At 42.1% G+C, this 17124-nt stretch overlaps 1 protein-coding gene across 1 annotated transcript; it reads left to right on the top strand.

Moving 5' to 3' along the window:
* The first annotated feature begins 1602 nt into the window (after nt 1–1602).
* rnf122 (ring finger protein 122) lies at nt 1603–17124 on the top strand. Its single transcript, XM_080433156.1, has 6 exons — nt 1603–1863; nt 8464–8620; nt 11807–11852; nt 11943–11984; nt 12749–12831; nt 16692–17124. The coding sequence occupies exons 1-6, from the start codon at nt 1839–1841 to the stop codon at nt 16804–16806; spliced, it is 468 nt and encodes a 155-aa protein (XP_080289282.1). The 5' UTR covers nt 1603–1838; the 3' UTR covers nt 16807–17124.

Here is a 17124-nt window from a genome sequence, read left to right on the forward strand (position 1 = left end):
GGATTCAAGGCTTCATAGGGTGTGCAATTGATAGAAAATAAGTAGTTTTTTGGGTGAACTCCTCCTTTAATGCTTGATATCAATCATTTCAAATAGTTTTGCATGTTTTCATTGATTAGTAGGAGTCCTGTTAATTATTGGTGGCTATTAATCATTGTTTAGAATGACCTTGCACCATGTTCAAAACTTGATTAAATAGCATGTTGAAAGAAACTCCTACTGACTACAGAGATCCTCTTGAGGTGAAGGAATATTAATTATGTGAGAGTTGAGTTGAGTATCTACAGGCACATGCAGCATGCACAGTCCATCTATCTAACACAAGCGAACAAGGGCTGAGGATTAGTGGTGGAAAGTAACTAAGTACATTTACTCAAGTACTGTACTTAAGTACAATTTTGAGGTACTTTTACTTTACTGGAGTATTTCCAATTTTCAATACCTTTACTTCTACTCCACTACATCTCAGAGGCAAATATTGTACTTTTACCCCACTACAATTATTTGAAAACTTTAGTTACTAGTCACTTTGTAGATTTGGATTATTATTACAAAACATACATTAACCACTTCAGTCCTATTTAAACTTTGGCTATTTGAAAATAACCGATCTACAAGCCCATTGTGATGTGTTGTGAGTTTGTAGATCTTTTATTTTCCAAAAATAATTATACATTTGAAAACATGTGAAATGGGACATTCTGCATAATGAGTACTTTTACTTTTGGTAGGACTTTAAGTACATTTTGATACCAATACGTTTGCACTTTTGAATGCCACACTTTTACTTGTAACAGAGTATTTCTACGTTGCAGTATTGATACTTTTACTTAAAGTAAAACATTTGAGCACTTCTTCCATCACTGCTGAGGATTGGTCTCATCGGCTGTCAATAGGGGGCGGGAGCAGGAACATCGAGCCAGTGTTCCAGTTTTCAACACAGATGCTAGTCAGTGTTGCCATATCCGCTTATTATAAGCGACTTTGGGCTTGTTTTTCTGGTAAGTTGCTTGTAAATATTTGTACTGGCCCTGTGGCAGTTTTTTGGGGGTCTCTAAAGTATAGTTGCTTATTTGGGCTTGTTTCCCAATTATGTTATTTAAACCAGTGGTTCTCAAACATGTTCAAGTCAAGGACCCCCAAATTAGGGTTAGGGTGGTTCGCCTAACCCTAACCCTAATTTTTAAGCCTAACCCGGTTAGGCTTAAAATGAAAATATTTTATACCAGGTAACCCCCCTACAAGATTTGTTTTTAAAATGTAAACATTATTTTTGAAAATAGCAGGTCTACAAGCACACAATGCGTCACATCGCGACGCGTTGTGTGCTTGTAGACCGGCTATTTTCAAATAGCCGATGTATGTTGTATGTAGGTTTAAAGGCCTCATGCAGCCTAGTCGCTTCTTTTGGGCTTGTTTTCATAGACCCGGTTGCTTATTTCTTTCACCCAACCTGGCAACTCTGATGCTAGGTCAGTGTTCTTGCCGTCTAATAATAACAGAGTCAACTGTGCGCAGCGGGGAATCCATCCATCATTCCCTGGTTTTAATTCAGACGGTGTGTCCGCAATAGACGTAACATCGCCCATTCTTTCTTTTGACGTTTACCGTTGAACTCTCGATTAAGATTTTATCCTTCTATTAAGGCCTGCAATAGGCTGTTTGAGCTTCGATCTGCCTTCTTCACCGTTAGAATCGGAGCGATCGTCATTATATAGGGTTATTATAGCAGCCCTTTGGCCAACGGTCCGAATACCCATCCATCTCTTCTCAACAGCCATCGGCTTGTTGATCAACACGACTCGGATCCTCTACCAAGGACTCTCTCCGGTGCATTGATGCACCCGTTTCAGTGGTGCAACGGTGAGCATCGTTTTATTGTGCCTTTAAAAAATATATATATATATATATATTTATTTATTTTTATCATCAGATTCAGCATTTTACACAATGTGGTTTAAATGATAGATATAATAAATCATATAATAGTAATAATAATGGTCATAATCATAGTAATTAGTAATCATAATCAAATTAAATACCGGCGAAAAGAAAATAAGAAATATATTGGGGATTAACCGAGTAAATTCATCACAACAATATATAAAAGGAAAGTCACATTGATCAGTCACAATAAAAATACTTATACTTATGTATTTCTTGCTTGGCATCCATAGAAAATGTATTGTGCTTTAGCCTTTTTAATAGGCAGGCCCCTGTCATATTTGACAAATTAGAGAGTAGGCGAGTCATGTTCAGTTATTGGTGATCTGATGTAGAAAATAGATTCGAATTCGTACATTAGACTATACTTGACTACATTAGCCTATACTTTATCATTATTTAAACGGGTATAGCCAACATTTCAAATATGAAAAAAAGGCAATAGCCTTGTTTGCTGTACCTCAATAGCCAATAGGATGTAATAGTGTTATTAATAGACTATGTATCCTATTTATTTTTTTTCAAGTAGAGCTATTTATTTACATCTATTTTGTCACCCACATTGTATTTGTTTAGGATAGGAACAGTGAGACGAAAAAAGCTTTGTTTTGACTGTATATTGAATTTCTCACTTGAGCCCTCAGCTTTGACCAGTGTCTCCAAAAGACCAAACAGGTGCTGTGTGCTGTTTTCAGCTCTTATCTTGTGGCACTGTTCGTGTTATTATGCTATATCATTCTCACTCCACAAAATCAATCTCTTATTGCCCGAAAATTGGTGTTCAGTCACTCATTGTTAGGGTAAAACCCAGTGAAGATGATGGATTAGTGCTGCCTGTTTCCTCTGACTTGCCCAGTTGAGTGCAGCAGCCATGGCAAGTGACCTCAGTGGAGTGTTGATGGTGTCCAGACAAGAACAATTACTCCCTTTGTGCTGCTCAACTCTCCTATTCAGAGGGGGAAAGTGCTGTGCACAGTTCAGACACACTCAAACACACAAACACGTGTCTGCATGCACATACAGAAACACAAGAATTACAGAAAATCGGCATTTTACTCAAATAATGAATTCAATATCAGTAGGCCATAGCCCAGCATAGAATCTGTGTGCGCCAGTGATGAAGACGGCGTGCATCTGCTCCAGTGCATGTCACTGTGACACATCTATTGCCTTGTCATGCGTATGATGATGGGAGGTTTGTGTCAACCTACTTTTGCATGAAAACTAGCAGCTGTGGTGTTACTTTCCCTCTTGTGAACTGCTGAATATTTGATAGAAGGTTCTGCCTGGAGCACGAGCAACAAGAAGCAGCCAAAGCTTTGTGTGTGTGAAGCGCTTAGTATATGGGCCAAACCCCCACCAGGCGTCTCTAGGAGCTGTGTGACGCGCAGCTCTGTTCTGACACATTAGAATCGAGTCAGGGTGACTGTGTCGGGTTCTGTGTCCTAAAATGAGAACTTTACGCATCCTCCTTCTGCGTTCTCGGGTCCCGGTGCCATAGCAACATGGGTGCCTCCCGAGAGAGTGCCGATATAGGTCAGTGGTCTTACGGGGCTCCTCTCAATCTACTATGTAGCGTAGCGGTCTTCGTTCTATAGCATACAAAGATGGAGGCAGATGTGAGCACCCATCCATGCACACAAACATACACACACACACAAAGGCTTTCATGCTCATGACCCACATTTCAAGTCTAATAGGGCTAATTTCTTCTTTGTCGTAATACCGTGGCCCTCACCGAAAATAGTTTGATTTTACACGGAAAAACGTGACACAAAAACTGTTGATTTTCAACTGTCATTTTGTTCTGTTAAAGATCAGTTATGTTTAGTGCACAACCTGGTATATAAATATACAAATATATAAATGGTGACAAAAGGTGACATCACATGTGTCATCAGCTGTGAACTGATATGATTACACCAACACACACACACACACACACACACACACACACACACACACACACACACACACACACACACACACACACACACACACACACACACACACACACACACACACACACACACACACACACACACACACACACACACACACGCAGAAGGATGACACACAGATAGGCTGAGGCACACAGATAGGCTACTCTTTGTCTCTCTGTCTCTTCTCTTTTCCTATGTCCATCTCCATCTGTGTGTCTATCTTTCCTCTCTGTCTGCCCCTCTGCCCTGATCCTCCAGTCTTATTTGTGAGGGTGACTGAACGGAAAATGAGAAATGTAAAGTGGGCACCTAAACAATGTTGAATCGGCAATTTCCCCCCAAAATGTAAACAAATAAAGAATTTCAGAAAAGGTATTGTAAAGTATACATGATGTGAGCATGCACAGTACATCTTTATCAGACCTACATTTACCCTTCAACTTCTTGTTTATGCCGATAATGACTGGCTAGCCACAGGTTTTGTAGCAATTTGTAGAAATATTAGGCCTTAAATGTCAAATGTTCAAGCATGTTCAAATCACGTATTACATTACTTAAGATCCATGGAAAAAATAGCCAGCTTAACGCTGAGGTGCCCACAATGTTTAGGTGCCCACACTTCCGGTGGCCAAAATGACGCCCTCTATGTATAATCATGTGCATTTACAGAATACAGTACATCTATGTACATACTTTACTTCATTTGTTTATTTCGACAGGACAGAGCATATGAACAGTACATAATAATGTAGCATAAATACACCGGATACAGCAACACATCACTACAATCAACACCATAAATAATACAAATAAATGACAAAACACAGTTTCAAGCAAAAAAAAAGATCTACAAGCACACCTACTGTACCATAAAGTGCAATACTAAAGTGCAGTGTTGTTTAATAATGGTCGCAAGCGTGGTTATCAAGCAGCCATTTACCGCCGTACAGCAATGACTGTACGGCACACAAGAACGTTAACACGTCAGTTTGTCTCTGCCCGGCCTGCGTTACATTCATGTGTTTGTGTTGACCGTGATTGTGAATTAACCAGACGTCGATGATGTCCCTGCCACCGGCGGCCTCCCATGGAGTGAAGTCATTTAGCAGAACAAATCAAAGCTCAGTGCACTTCAGCAGAGGAAGTCTGAGTGAATGGAGCGAAGGGGCACGGAGGATATTGATCCTCGACTTGCAACAGGAGCTACTCCGAGGTGATGGAGAAGTCAACATGTGCCTCCTCCGCCTTAGCGGCGTTATTAGATCTAAAGAGATCAATGGAAGAACACACCCACAGAGTGAAAGTGCTTTGGGAAAAGGTGTGCACTTGTGAAATGCTGTGGTCGTATTATTTCACTGTCGGAAGCGTTGCATCATCATAGACTGTGGTGGTGTATTCTGTTCCGTCTCTGATTTCCTTTTTTAATTTACTTCCTTTATTTCAGTCAATGATTCAGTCAATGATATTACACATAATATTATTGTTATTACACATAAACGTCTGTCTGTCTGTCTGTCTGTCTGTCTGTCTGTCTGTCTGTCTGTCTGTCTGTCTGTCTGTCTTATATCTATCTTCTGTTGTTAACTTGTTGCATTGTACAGTATACAGTATATATATCATATTAGGCCTATCAGCTATGGTTGAGATACAGGTAAATACGTGCATACATACAGTAGTATACAGTATTCACACAACAAGCAGCCCATAAGGAATATCACTACATTCCTTCCCATCCCCCTGCCACCTCCTCCACTTCTCTACCTCTGACCTTGAAGCAGTTCTGCACCTCATGAAAAAGAAGACTCACACACACACACACACACACACACACACACACACACACACACACACACACAGACACACACACACACACACACACACACACACACACACACACACACACACACACACACACACACACACACACACACACACACACACACACACACACACACACACACACACACACACACACACATACACAAAAGAAAGATGCTTTCATAATTCTATATGTTTAGAACAGTCAAATAACGGTGTGGCCTCCTTGTCCAATGTTTAGTAAATGACTACTGTATTTGTGCAGTTTGTGAACAAAGCCACACACATCTTCTACGAGTGTGGAGAGGACATTGCTTTCCTTTAACGACCCTTTTTAAAATTAGACATGCCTTATTATGGCAGTAGAAATGCTTATTTTTTATTGTCTGTTGCTGGGTGTTTTAATTGTGGTGTATATCTATTTATTGTCTTGTCTTGAATGTAGGTATTGACCCGAGCAAAACGATTCTCCCTTGTGGATAATAAAAGACCTCTAATCTAAATCACAGGCTGTCTGCTTGTGTGCATGTGAACAGTGATGATGTACGCCTCATTTGGCCAAATGGAAACATCTTTATAAATAGTTCACCTATAAGTACAAAAGTACAACAATGTTGTAACTAAAAGATTGACTGGAGGGGGAAAAAAGTATTTTTATTCATGCATAGATTTTCAACCATGATCCAACTTCCACAGTCCTCAGGACTTTCACTTCAGGCATTTCTGCTGGCTTCATGGATAGCAAGCTGTCATTGGTCTACTTTTGAAGAGATATTGAAACATTTATTTAAACCCGAAACGTCACTGAGGTTGTCCTCATTTCTTGCAACATCTATGTGTGTGACAAACACTGCTCTAGAAAAATTGCTTAGCCTATTAGGCTACTAGCCTACTACTAAAGCAAAAAAGAATGCAGCCACCCATAAGTACATGTAGACAATGATGTGCGACAGGCAGCTAGAATGTTGTTCAATAATCTTCAATTTCTTTACTTGCTGGCAAAATGTCAGCTTTTTCTTGAAATGAGTCATATGGTGTAGTTTCAAGTAGATAGATGGTGTTCATTGAGGGTGGAGTCTGCGGTTCTTTTAAGATTTTATGTTGTATATCTCTTATTTGTGGAATATAATAATATTACAAACGATTACATTTGCGTGCGCAAAGGAATGTGAGGTTCAGATTATTTGATTATGCTGCGGATATTCAGGACAGGGCAGGAAAACTGCAGACACACAAGCACCATTTTAACTTTCACCCCCTCCTGTAGGGCCTCTAAACAACGCCCAATCTCATGATTTCAAATGCTAGGCCTGCTTTAGTGTCTGCGTCTGCCATAATTTTGACTCCTTTTTTATTGCAACGGAATGGCTTTTTATAAGCTGTAAATTTCACACACACACACACACACACACACACACACACACACACACACACACACACCACACCACACCACACCACACCACACCACACCACACCACACCACACCACACCACACCACACCACACCACACACACAGACAGACAGAAGAACTTCAGTAGATTGAACAAACTCAGTAGCTTTTTCATCTGTGAGCGTTAATATCACCTCGTCCTTCGACTTTAATGGATTTTGCGAGTGAAAGACCTTTTCTCAGACTCAGAAACAAATGAGGCTATGTGGTCTGCCACGAATTACAACTCAGTTGCCTAGATAAGATATAGATGTGTTTCACTCACCTGACTACTTTGTCAAACACTGGGCCTTGCTGAGAGAGGGGAATAACCCATTAAGACCTGAGGCCGACTCTACAAAAGCCTTCTAAATCAGTAGTTCTCAAACATTTTCATGTCAGGGACCCCCAAAATGATATGTATTTTGACCCCCATCTGAAAATGTTTTGTGCCAGGGACCCCCCCCCCCAGAAGAGGAGATTTGTGTAAAAGAAAATTCAAAACATTTGTACAATGTACGACCTCGCAGCACGGCACGAAGTGACGCTGAAATCTAAAAGGACACAGATGCTTTCTCAGTTTTAATGGGAGAATCGCTCAGGAACTTTTGTTCCACAGCTTTAGTCCATATCAGCAGTAAAAAAAAAATCTAAAAAGTTTCTAGTTTAACCACTTTCGACCTGCCGTCTCTAATTTGTGCATGTCATTAAAGTTGGACATTTTCAGACACTGTGAGCTTGTAGACACTATTCTTCTTATGCCAAAGTAGGTAGGGATTAAGTGGTTAAAGGAAGAAACAGGGAAATCTAGAGTACAGAACAGCTAAAACACACAATGACTCTGTCTCTCTAGTTCAATACGTTCTGTACATATATACTGTAGGGCCATAGTGTGTATTGTACGTGTGTCTTTGTGTGCATGAGGCTGCATTGTTTGGTTTCAGTTGGAGTTGGACACAGCTGCAACGCTGACCTGTAGCAGCCTACCCATGGGAGTGAGCATTCTGTGTGTGTGTGTGTGTGTGTGTGTGTGTGTGTGTGTGTGTGTGTGTGTGTGTGTGTGTGTGTGTGTGTGTGTGTGTGTGTGTGTGTGTGTGTGTGTGTGTGTGTGTGTGTGTGTGTGTGTGTGTGTGTGTGTGTGTGTGTGTGTGTGCGTGCGTGCGTGCGTGTATTGTGTGTCTAGCCTGCTCAGTTGCTCAGCCTGTTCTGGAGGTTTATGGTCTGTGGTCTATCTATGTTGATCAGCTGATCTCAAAGTGGGGTCCGGGGACGTTGTTCTGGAGGTTTCCGGTCTGTGGTCTAATATGTATTATTGGTCTGTTTGTGCAGGGTGCTTCTGTGGTCTGGGACTGGTCTACTCCAACAAGTCGTGCACCATGCCTCCCATTACCTTCCAGGACCTGCCCCTCAACATCTACATGGTCATCTTCGGCACCGGCATCTTCGTCTTCATCCTCAGCCTAATCTTTTGCTGCTACTTCATCAGGTGAGAGGAACAGGACGTCTGTGTGTGTGTGTGTGTGTGTGTGTGTGTGTGTGTGTGTGTGTGTGTGTGTGTGTGTGTGTGTGTGTGTGTGTGTGTGTGTGTGTGTGTGTGTGTGTGTGTGTGTGTGTGTGTGTGTGTGTGAGAGGAAGATGATGCGGGGGAGGAGGAAGAGTATAACCTCTCCTGCAGTTGACAATGAACTCCCTGATGAGCTGAAGGGATGATTGTGTCCGAGGGACAGGATGTGAGGCAGCAGGAAGCAGCCTGACATACGGTGTGTGTGTGTGTGTGTGTGTGTGTGTGTGTGTGTGTGTGTGTGTGTGTGGGGACAGACTTAAGTGCAGCAAAGGGAGTGCGTTAAGTCAGTGTTTCCCAAACAGTGGGTCGGGATCCATTTTGCGAGTAAATATCCCATTTAAATGTCTCCTACAATTGTAGGATTACAATTATTTCAAAAGATACAAAATCTACATATTTCAGAAAAACCTTTTTCAATAATATATGCCAGAAATGTTTTAAAAGTTTAATGAAAATAGCCGATGCGACACATTGTGAGCTTGTAGGAGCCTTGTAGCTCTGCTCGGCCTAAAAGTCTCAGCCTTTACAATTGCGTGTGTGTGTGTGTGTTTGTTGAGGGAAGGGTGTCAACACACTCTGAGAATAACAAAGAGCGCAGCAAACCGGAGACAGAGATATCAGAAAACAAATGATGTCACCGCCACAATACAGCTGGAATGCAGCTGGTATGCAGCTGAGGTTTTGTTAATTTTTGTATATGGCTCTCACTTATCCGGGTCCCAAGGACTGCTGTCAAGGTCCTATACTTCATTGTTGGCCAAATAGCAAAAATGTAAGATCTGCTAGTCCACAACGTGTCGCATTGCGACACTTGGTAGATCTGCAATTTTTACAGAATGTTTGCATAATTCTTTTTGCAGAATGTTCGCCTATTATGACATACCCTGAAGGGATATGTTAGGGTTCATGTGGTTAACCAAAACTAGATTCCAGTTTTAGCTTCAGGCTAAATAGACGCGCTGCCGTCAACCTCATATTACTATAAACTACACACACACATGATCATTTTTTACAGCTGACGGGGGGAAAATGCTTGAAAATGGAGGATGTTTCTGTCAATATTACCTGGGCAACACTTCCACTACTGAGGAATAAAGTGAGCCTGGGGGGAAAGTAATTAAAACGTCTCCTGGCAACCTGGACTTCATATTTTATTGCTGCGATGTTTCTGAGATAAAAAGACGCCTCATGTATCACAGCCTTAAGAGACAGAAAAGAAGACCTTCGTGTACAGTAGGTTGTCTGTGTCACTGAATAAAAGGTTCTTATATTTCTATTGCCCTGATCATGTTGTGTCCTTGAAAAATAAAGGTTGGGGTGGGGGTCAAACGTTGTCCGATGACAGTGTCAGAAAAAACTGGATCCATCCCAGTTCTTGTGAATCATGTCTGATGACTCACTTCCTTCACCTCCATTGCCATGAATGCATGGAGGTAGCGTTGTGAATTCATTTATGGCCTGGGTGATTCACCAAATTAATGCTGATGAATGCCATTCTCTTTTAGAACCACACTGAGAACCACGCGGGTCAAAAATAATAATTATATACTGTATATGTTTAAATAGGGAAAATAGCAGATCTACAGTACAAGTATTTCTGCTATAAGTCATATGATGAAGTATAGGTCTGTGAGTGGTTAACAAGCTCTATTAGGGCTTCCTTCATGGATTTCTGTTATCAATCTACAAAAGCTGAACAGAAATATCCCAACCCCCTTACCCCCTTTCACCCAGTAGACATCTTCTTCCAGGCCTGGGAAACCTCTGCTCATGTCAGACGTATATCCTCACATTGTTCTATGGAAGACTGTTTGTAGCAATCAGCGCAAACAATAAACCAAGAGAGAGAAATAATAACAAATACGCTGTCATTTCCCCATGCTTTAAGCGGTGACTCAGTTCTTATTTTCCTGGGCATATGAAGCTAAAATTCATCATTCCTTTCAGGTGCTCACGTTGCATTTTGTTTTTGGGCCAAACCAGCAGACGGTGACAGACATCAGTCTATGTTTAGTTGTGTAAAAACACACCAAAAATAACTGAACAGACACAGGCCGCCAGGCTGATAAAGATCTCATATCCATTGTCGGAGATGGGGGTGGTTCAGGGATTTGAAGAAGCAACATACTCATTAGTTGTGTGTGTGTGTGTGTGTGTGGGGGGGGGGGGTAAAATGACAGAAACAGATCTTCTCTGTGTCCACCCTGTGTGTGCCTGCGTGCGTGCGTGCGTGCGTGCGTGCGTGCGTGCGTGCGTGCGTGCGTGCGTGCGTGCGTGCGTGCGTGCGTGCGTGCGTGCGTGCGTGCGTGCGTGCGTGCGTGCGTGCGTGCGTGCGTGCGTGCGTGCGTGCGTGCGTGCGTGCGTGCGTGCGTGCGTGCGTGCGCAAGTGAACGAGTGAACTAAGTGAACGAGTGCGTGACAGGGTGAATAAGCGGGTACATAAGTGAGGGTAAAAGGTCTGTACCTTCATTCAAAGTGCTTTATAATGTGCATTTCCGTTCAGTTCAGTTCAGTATGTTTATTTCCAGCTCTTTTGGACAACAAAAAAATACATATATACAAGTGGATTAATGCAAATTGAAAAAGGCATAATCACAAGAAAAAAATAAGGTCCAAGGCACAAGTTCATATACATGGTGAAGTGTCCAAGAAACTGGAAAAGGGGACAGGGAGAAGCATAATGCTTATCGAGCCCTACCCCTGGCTCAGCATGGGGTATTACATTCACTCGTCGTCACAAGCAGTTAGAGGTCTTGCTGCTTATGGACACTTGAACACAGAAGGAGCCAGCGGTCGAACCAGGGACCTTCCGGTTCCTAGACAGCTGCTCTACTTCCTGAGCCCCGGGTTTGAGGAAGTGAGGCAATGTATGTTTTTACAGAGATCTTATTTGATGTGTGGACTTGTGTGTCCATGCATATATTGTATGTAGTTTCTAGGATATACTGTATGTGTGGCTGACAAGGTCACTCATTATGCCAAAGTATACAGTACGTAGAAATTACACAGCCACAGGCCTATAACTGCACCACACTGTACTAAATTAGAATAGTGGTGTAAATTGTAAATTAACTTAAATATTGACCTATTTTTTTTGTTTATCTGCAGTAAATTACGACACCAAGCACAGAGTGAGCGGTTTGGATACAGAGAGGTAAGCTTCAGGAGGCTGTTTAACACATCTGCCCCCAGGCTTCCAATTAATTGGGCATCTTTCTAACATAATTTTGTGTTGCTCTTGCAGGTGGTTTTAAAAGGGGATCCTAAGAAGCTGAATCTTCATGGGGTAAGAATAATAATTGTATGTATTATATGTTGCAACTCGTAATATGTCTTAACAATATGTATTGCTGATGAAATGAGTACAATGGACCACAATGGAAACTTTTTGTGTTATCCTTTTAGCATGACCTTTGGCTGTACTACCTGTACTGTTAGTAATTTCGTGTCAATTAAGTATTCAATCAATCAATCAAATCAATAAGACTGTGAGCCAATGCAAGGCTTGTCTGAACACGTGTTGCTCTCCTTGGAGAATATGTGGAACAAAGCCACAAATTAGTAGCCTCGCGTGGCCAGACAATATCACACGACACACTGCGTGGATATTAGTCTGGTCCCTATCAACGATAGATTTTTTTCCAAGGGGCGGTTACAAAAAGATCCAAACGGACTCTATTGGTTAGACCTAAACCAATCAGAACAGTGCTTCCTTGTTCACGAACCAATCAGAGCAGTGCTTCCTTGTACGTCATTGCTCCAAATAAGGTGATAAGCCCGCCCACATTTGGATACTGGGCCCTGGTTGGTTCCGCACAACTGCGGAGGGAGAGAAATGGAATCTCTATGGAGGGGGGCCAGACCTAATCTGCCGAGGGCTAAAGTGCGATGCAATTTTGCAAAGGCAGATTCGTCTGGAACCAGGCTAACAAATTAGTATATCATAATTTCAGCCAATGGCTCTTATCTCTCTCTCTTTTGGTATCTCTTCCTGTTTGTTCGTCTCTGTCTCTCTCTCTTTCACCCGTTCCTTGTCTGTCACTCACACAGCAGACGTGTGCTGTCTGCCTGGAAGACTTCAAAGTCAAAGACGAGTTGGGAGTGTTGCCATGCCAACATGCCTTTCACAGGAAGTGAGTACAGAACACATTGTCATGAGAATGCCTTTGTCCAACATGGTCATCAGTTCACGGATTATAGTGTTTTCACATGTAGTCCTTTTTGAACAAATCAAACGCAGTCCAAAGTGTCCCAAAAAGTGGACTAACAGAAAGGGGACTGATCCACCTCAGCTCTGATGGGGCCTCAGTTCTCTTTCCGTTCACACTATAGTTCATTTGTAGGCTTTGGACAGTCGCCTCCACACAGAATACTGTCCAGTTTGTCATGAAAGGGGCATGTGCCTTTTATGTCAGAGGATTCTCCAATTTTACTTCCTTTTTTTTAAACTGCAAATAGGAGGAAAACCTTAGAGTTCATTATACATTACATTTACATTATACATTATATATTATAAGTTTCTTCCTCGGACCACACTACTCCTCATCCACTGGTCTTGCTCTCTATACCAGCGGCCATGGTTCCATCTATTAGTTTTTTCTAGTGTGCAAAGCATGTAATCTGTCTATAGCAATAGAGGGCTGAATAAGAGCATCCCAAACATTTGATTAACGTAATCCAATTAGGTTTATCAAATGTTTGGGATGCTCGTCTAATGTCTGCGCTAGGTGAAGCATCATGGGCACACATCATGAACATATTTCACACAGCCATGTTGATATCTGACCTATTTTTCTGTTCCTTTCTTTCTCTATCTCTTACTACCTACATTGAAACTGCAATGATAGAGCTTGTACGACAAAAAGAATTAGGTCACTTTTACACCTGTAAAATGAAGTTGAATTGAGCAGAGCTGAGCTCAGCTGGGGTAGGTTGGTGGGGAGGGGTATTGCGGACCAGCTGTGGCCTTTAGACAGTAGGTTTGATGGTAAATTGGGCAGATTGGTTATTAAAACAGCTTGTTTTTAACTGGCTTTATGGATACATTCCCTGATCTTTTTCTGATCAGTTTGATGTACCTCTATCCCACACTGCAATTTCCAAACATTTCCAACTGGGGAGAAATTACATCACACTTGTGAATCATGGACAACTATCAATGATTTCAAATATAGACTGACCAAACAGCATGATATTCTCTTTAAATAGATAATACATTCACAATCTGGGGGTGTCGTGGCATAGTGGTTAAGGCGCATACCACATAGGTTCTAATGCAGCCTGATAGCAAGTCGTAGGTTCAATTCCTGTCACTCTCCACTGTAATATCCAAATACAGGCATAGAAGCCCCAAAACCATCCTTAAAAACAAAAATTCACAATATGAGATTGTTTTGAACAATAGTTACATTCACATACATTTTTTGAGTTTGATTTGTAAATGGAAAATATGTTTGTAAAGTTGCCTTAACGGCCAAGGCTCAAAAAAATCCAGCCAGTTCAGGAATGCAGGTTTTTTTGGTATTCATTTACCGTCACAGACACCAATAAAAAGGCAGTGGAATAAAGGCCAAAAATAAGAAATGAACACTTGAAAGTTAACTCTGGAAATAAAACAAACCAAGATAACTGAAAACAAATCTGCCTTCCAAGAAGGCCCTAGCAGCTTCCCCATGGTGTGGTTACTTAGCCTCTCTCCCATGAAGCCCAACTAAAACTTTGCATCTGGAGCCTCCTTTTTATAACAGGTGGGACAAACCATGAACAATTAGTAAATGGCAAGTCATTAACTCAAATTTGGCTACCTAAAGCTCCTTACACACCGGGGGCGTTTTTTTCATGCGAATAATACGTATTTTTTAAAACCTTATAAAGTCAATGCAAGCTTCCACGGAGCGAAAAAGCGTCTTTTATTTATTCGGGACAAGTCCGAATTTTGCGTATATTCGCATAATCGCCGGTGTGTAATGACCTTACTCTTTGACTGCCCTTCACCTGTGCCCTTGACGCGATAACGCGATAACGCGTCAATAGCTACTTTGTCCAGTTGGCCGTCGACGCGTTTGACGCGCTGGACGCGCGTTCATTGTTTAATCTCTGATCGCGCTATGCTGCTTAATATTCAATGTTATTATCGAGTTCCACTTACTTCACCCACATCTGCATCCGGTTTCATGACCTGGGTTCCGTTTCCGGTTTTTGATTTTTTTCCCCGGTCATTTTCGTCCATAATAGGTAAACAAACGGTTTTTCACAGGGTATAACAGACAAACGGACAGGTTCTCTTCTATAATCTATGGTCTGGGTGACGATCAGTCATCGCCGTCGTGTATCACATCGTAATTTTGGCCGATCAGACCTTCTGGGACGACGTCACATCCGTTTTCATGTTTTTCCCTGTCTAATCTCTCAAGAAGGCTGACAGTGACCCAACGACCTGATCAAGCTGTCATGTGCTGCTCTCTAGTGGCGGATTTGTGCTGCGTCTTTAAATTATGTGTCTTCAAATTATTTTCATGCAAAAAATTCAAAATATAAAAATAAAAAAACACGAAAATTGCTGGCACTGGGGGAGTACTTTATGAAAATACTCTGGCAGTCAAAGTTAAGGCCCATGAATTATTTTACACAATGATCTAATCTTTTACCATCAAAATCATATTACTTTCTGGATACCCATACTGTACATTCACAAGACAACCAAAAACCACATTTATATTAACCCATGAAACCAAACACCCTCCTCCTCCACAGTACTTGGCACCTTCCAATTAACAGGATTGCCAGCACTGCAGAGGAGGAGGCACAGGTGACATACAATCAATTGAACTTTCAATAAATAAGCATGTTTAAAATATTTGCAGTACTTCAACAATTAACAATGCATATGTACCAATGATAATGTCTATAGGGCACGGGCTGCCCGGTGATAATGGGTGCGTTCGGAAATTGCGCACCGGAGCGCACTCGCCTATTAGTTTGTATTGGCCAGTACGCTCAGTGCTATATTTCCGAACGCACCCAATGTTATTTTGGAACTTTCTTGCCTCATCACAAATCATAATATAGGGCTGTTTACAAACATTACCAACATAAATAAACCTATTACAGCCCCAAAACAGAGTTAATTGTGTATAGATAATTTATCTGTATCTAGTCATTCTATCAAGAGCTGAGTCAATCACTGCTAGAATACGTATCTCCACTGCTATTTATATTCTTGAACATGTAGCCATATGCTAATGATTCCGGCTAATGACTCCGCCAGCCTACACGCACGCACACGCGCACACACAATGAGCTTATGAGATACTAGAGGTTTGGACCACTACGCAGCACTCACATCTAGAGTTCGGGCCCTCTATTTCGCACCACCGATCCAACCGATATGCCCATATATGGAGATCCCTGATGTCATCAGTATATGCCCATATATTGGCATGCCCCCTTTTGTGGCCATATATGGAGCTGACTGATTTGTTTGCCTATGATGCCAAGATGACACATTGAGGTTAGACAACACACTCCATATTTGGGCATAGCTGCTTATCTGCTTATGGCTGAGTCACAGAACATTAGCGTGACGACATGGTCCGTCCGCCCGCTGCCTTCCTCCCTTAAGCCAATTTTAATGTAGGATATAAAAAGGTCACTAGGTTGTTTTGCATGTATTTCTTAAACTTTACATTAATTCTAATTTCATCAAAATGTATCAAAAGATATTACGAAGTTTGCAAATTGTTTCACAGTTTTCTGAAAATAGCAGATCTACAAGCTCACAACGCACGTTATAAGCGATGTGATGCGTTGTGAAGAGATTGGCTATTTTAAAATAGCCGACATATATATGGTTAACCTTTGATGCTATATTGACCAATTTTGCTGTGTACCCCTTGGAACTCCCACAAGGACCATTGAGGGTCCTCAGACCCCATTTTCAGATTCACCGAATTAACCAATAAACTATGTAACTTTCTCTCGTGCTCTGCTGCAGGTGTCTTGTGAAGTGGTTGGAGGTGCGCTGTGTCTGTCCCATGTGCAACAAGCCCATCGCTGGCCCTCCGGAGCAGCATCACAGCATAGGGACGCTACTTGACGAACTGGTGTAACCCAGTAGCTCCCCTCCAGCCTGGGTGGGACGCCGCCCGGGCTGGGCCAGCCGGCAGAACCGAGCAGGCCAACAGCAAGTTGGTCACGTTGTGAAAGACACCCCCCACCCCCTCAACCCACGCTGGCAAAACACCCTGCTGGAGTTGGGGGTGGTAACCTAGTTACCGCCCGTGGAAGACTCTTGAGGGATGTGGTTGCCTAGCAACCAGCCCTGAGATGGTGCGACGCGACACCTTGTGGCGTCTGAGGGATTGTGTTCAGCCACTCACTCATCACCGTACCACTCTTCTTTCAACGACACCCCCCCCGCCTCGACT

Source organism: Gymnoscopelus braueri (assembly GCF_963280865.1).
Source record: "Gymnoscopelus braueri genome assembly, chromosome: 7".
NCBI classification, from domain to species: Eukaryota; Metazoa; Chordata; class Actinopteri; order Myctophiformes; family Myctophidae; genus Gymnoscopelus; species Gymnoscopelus braueri.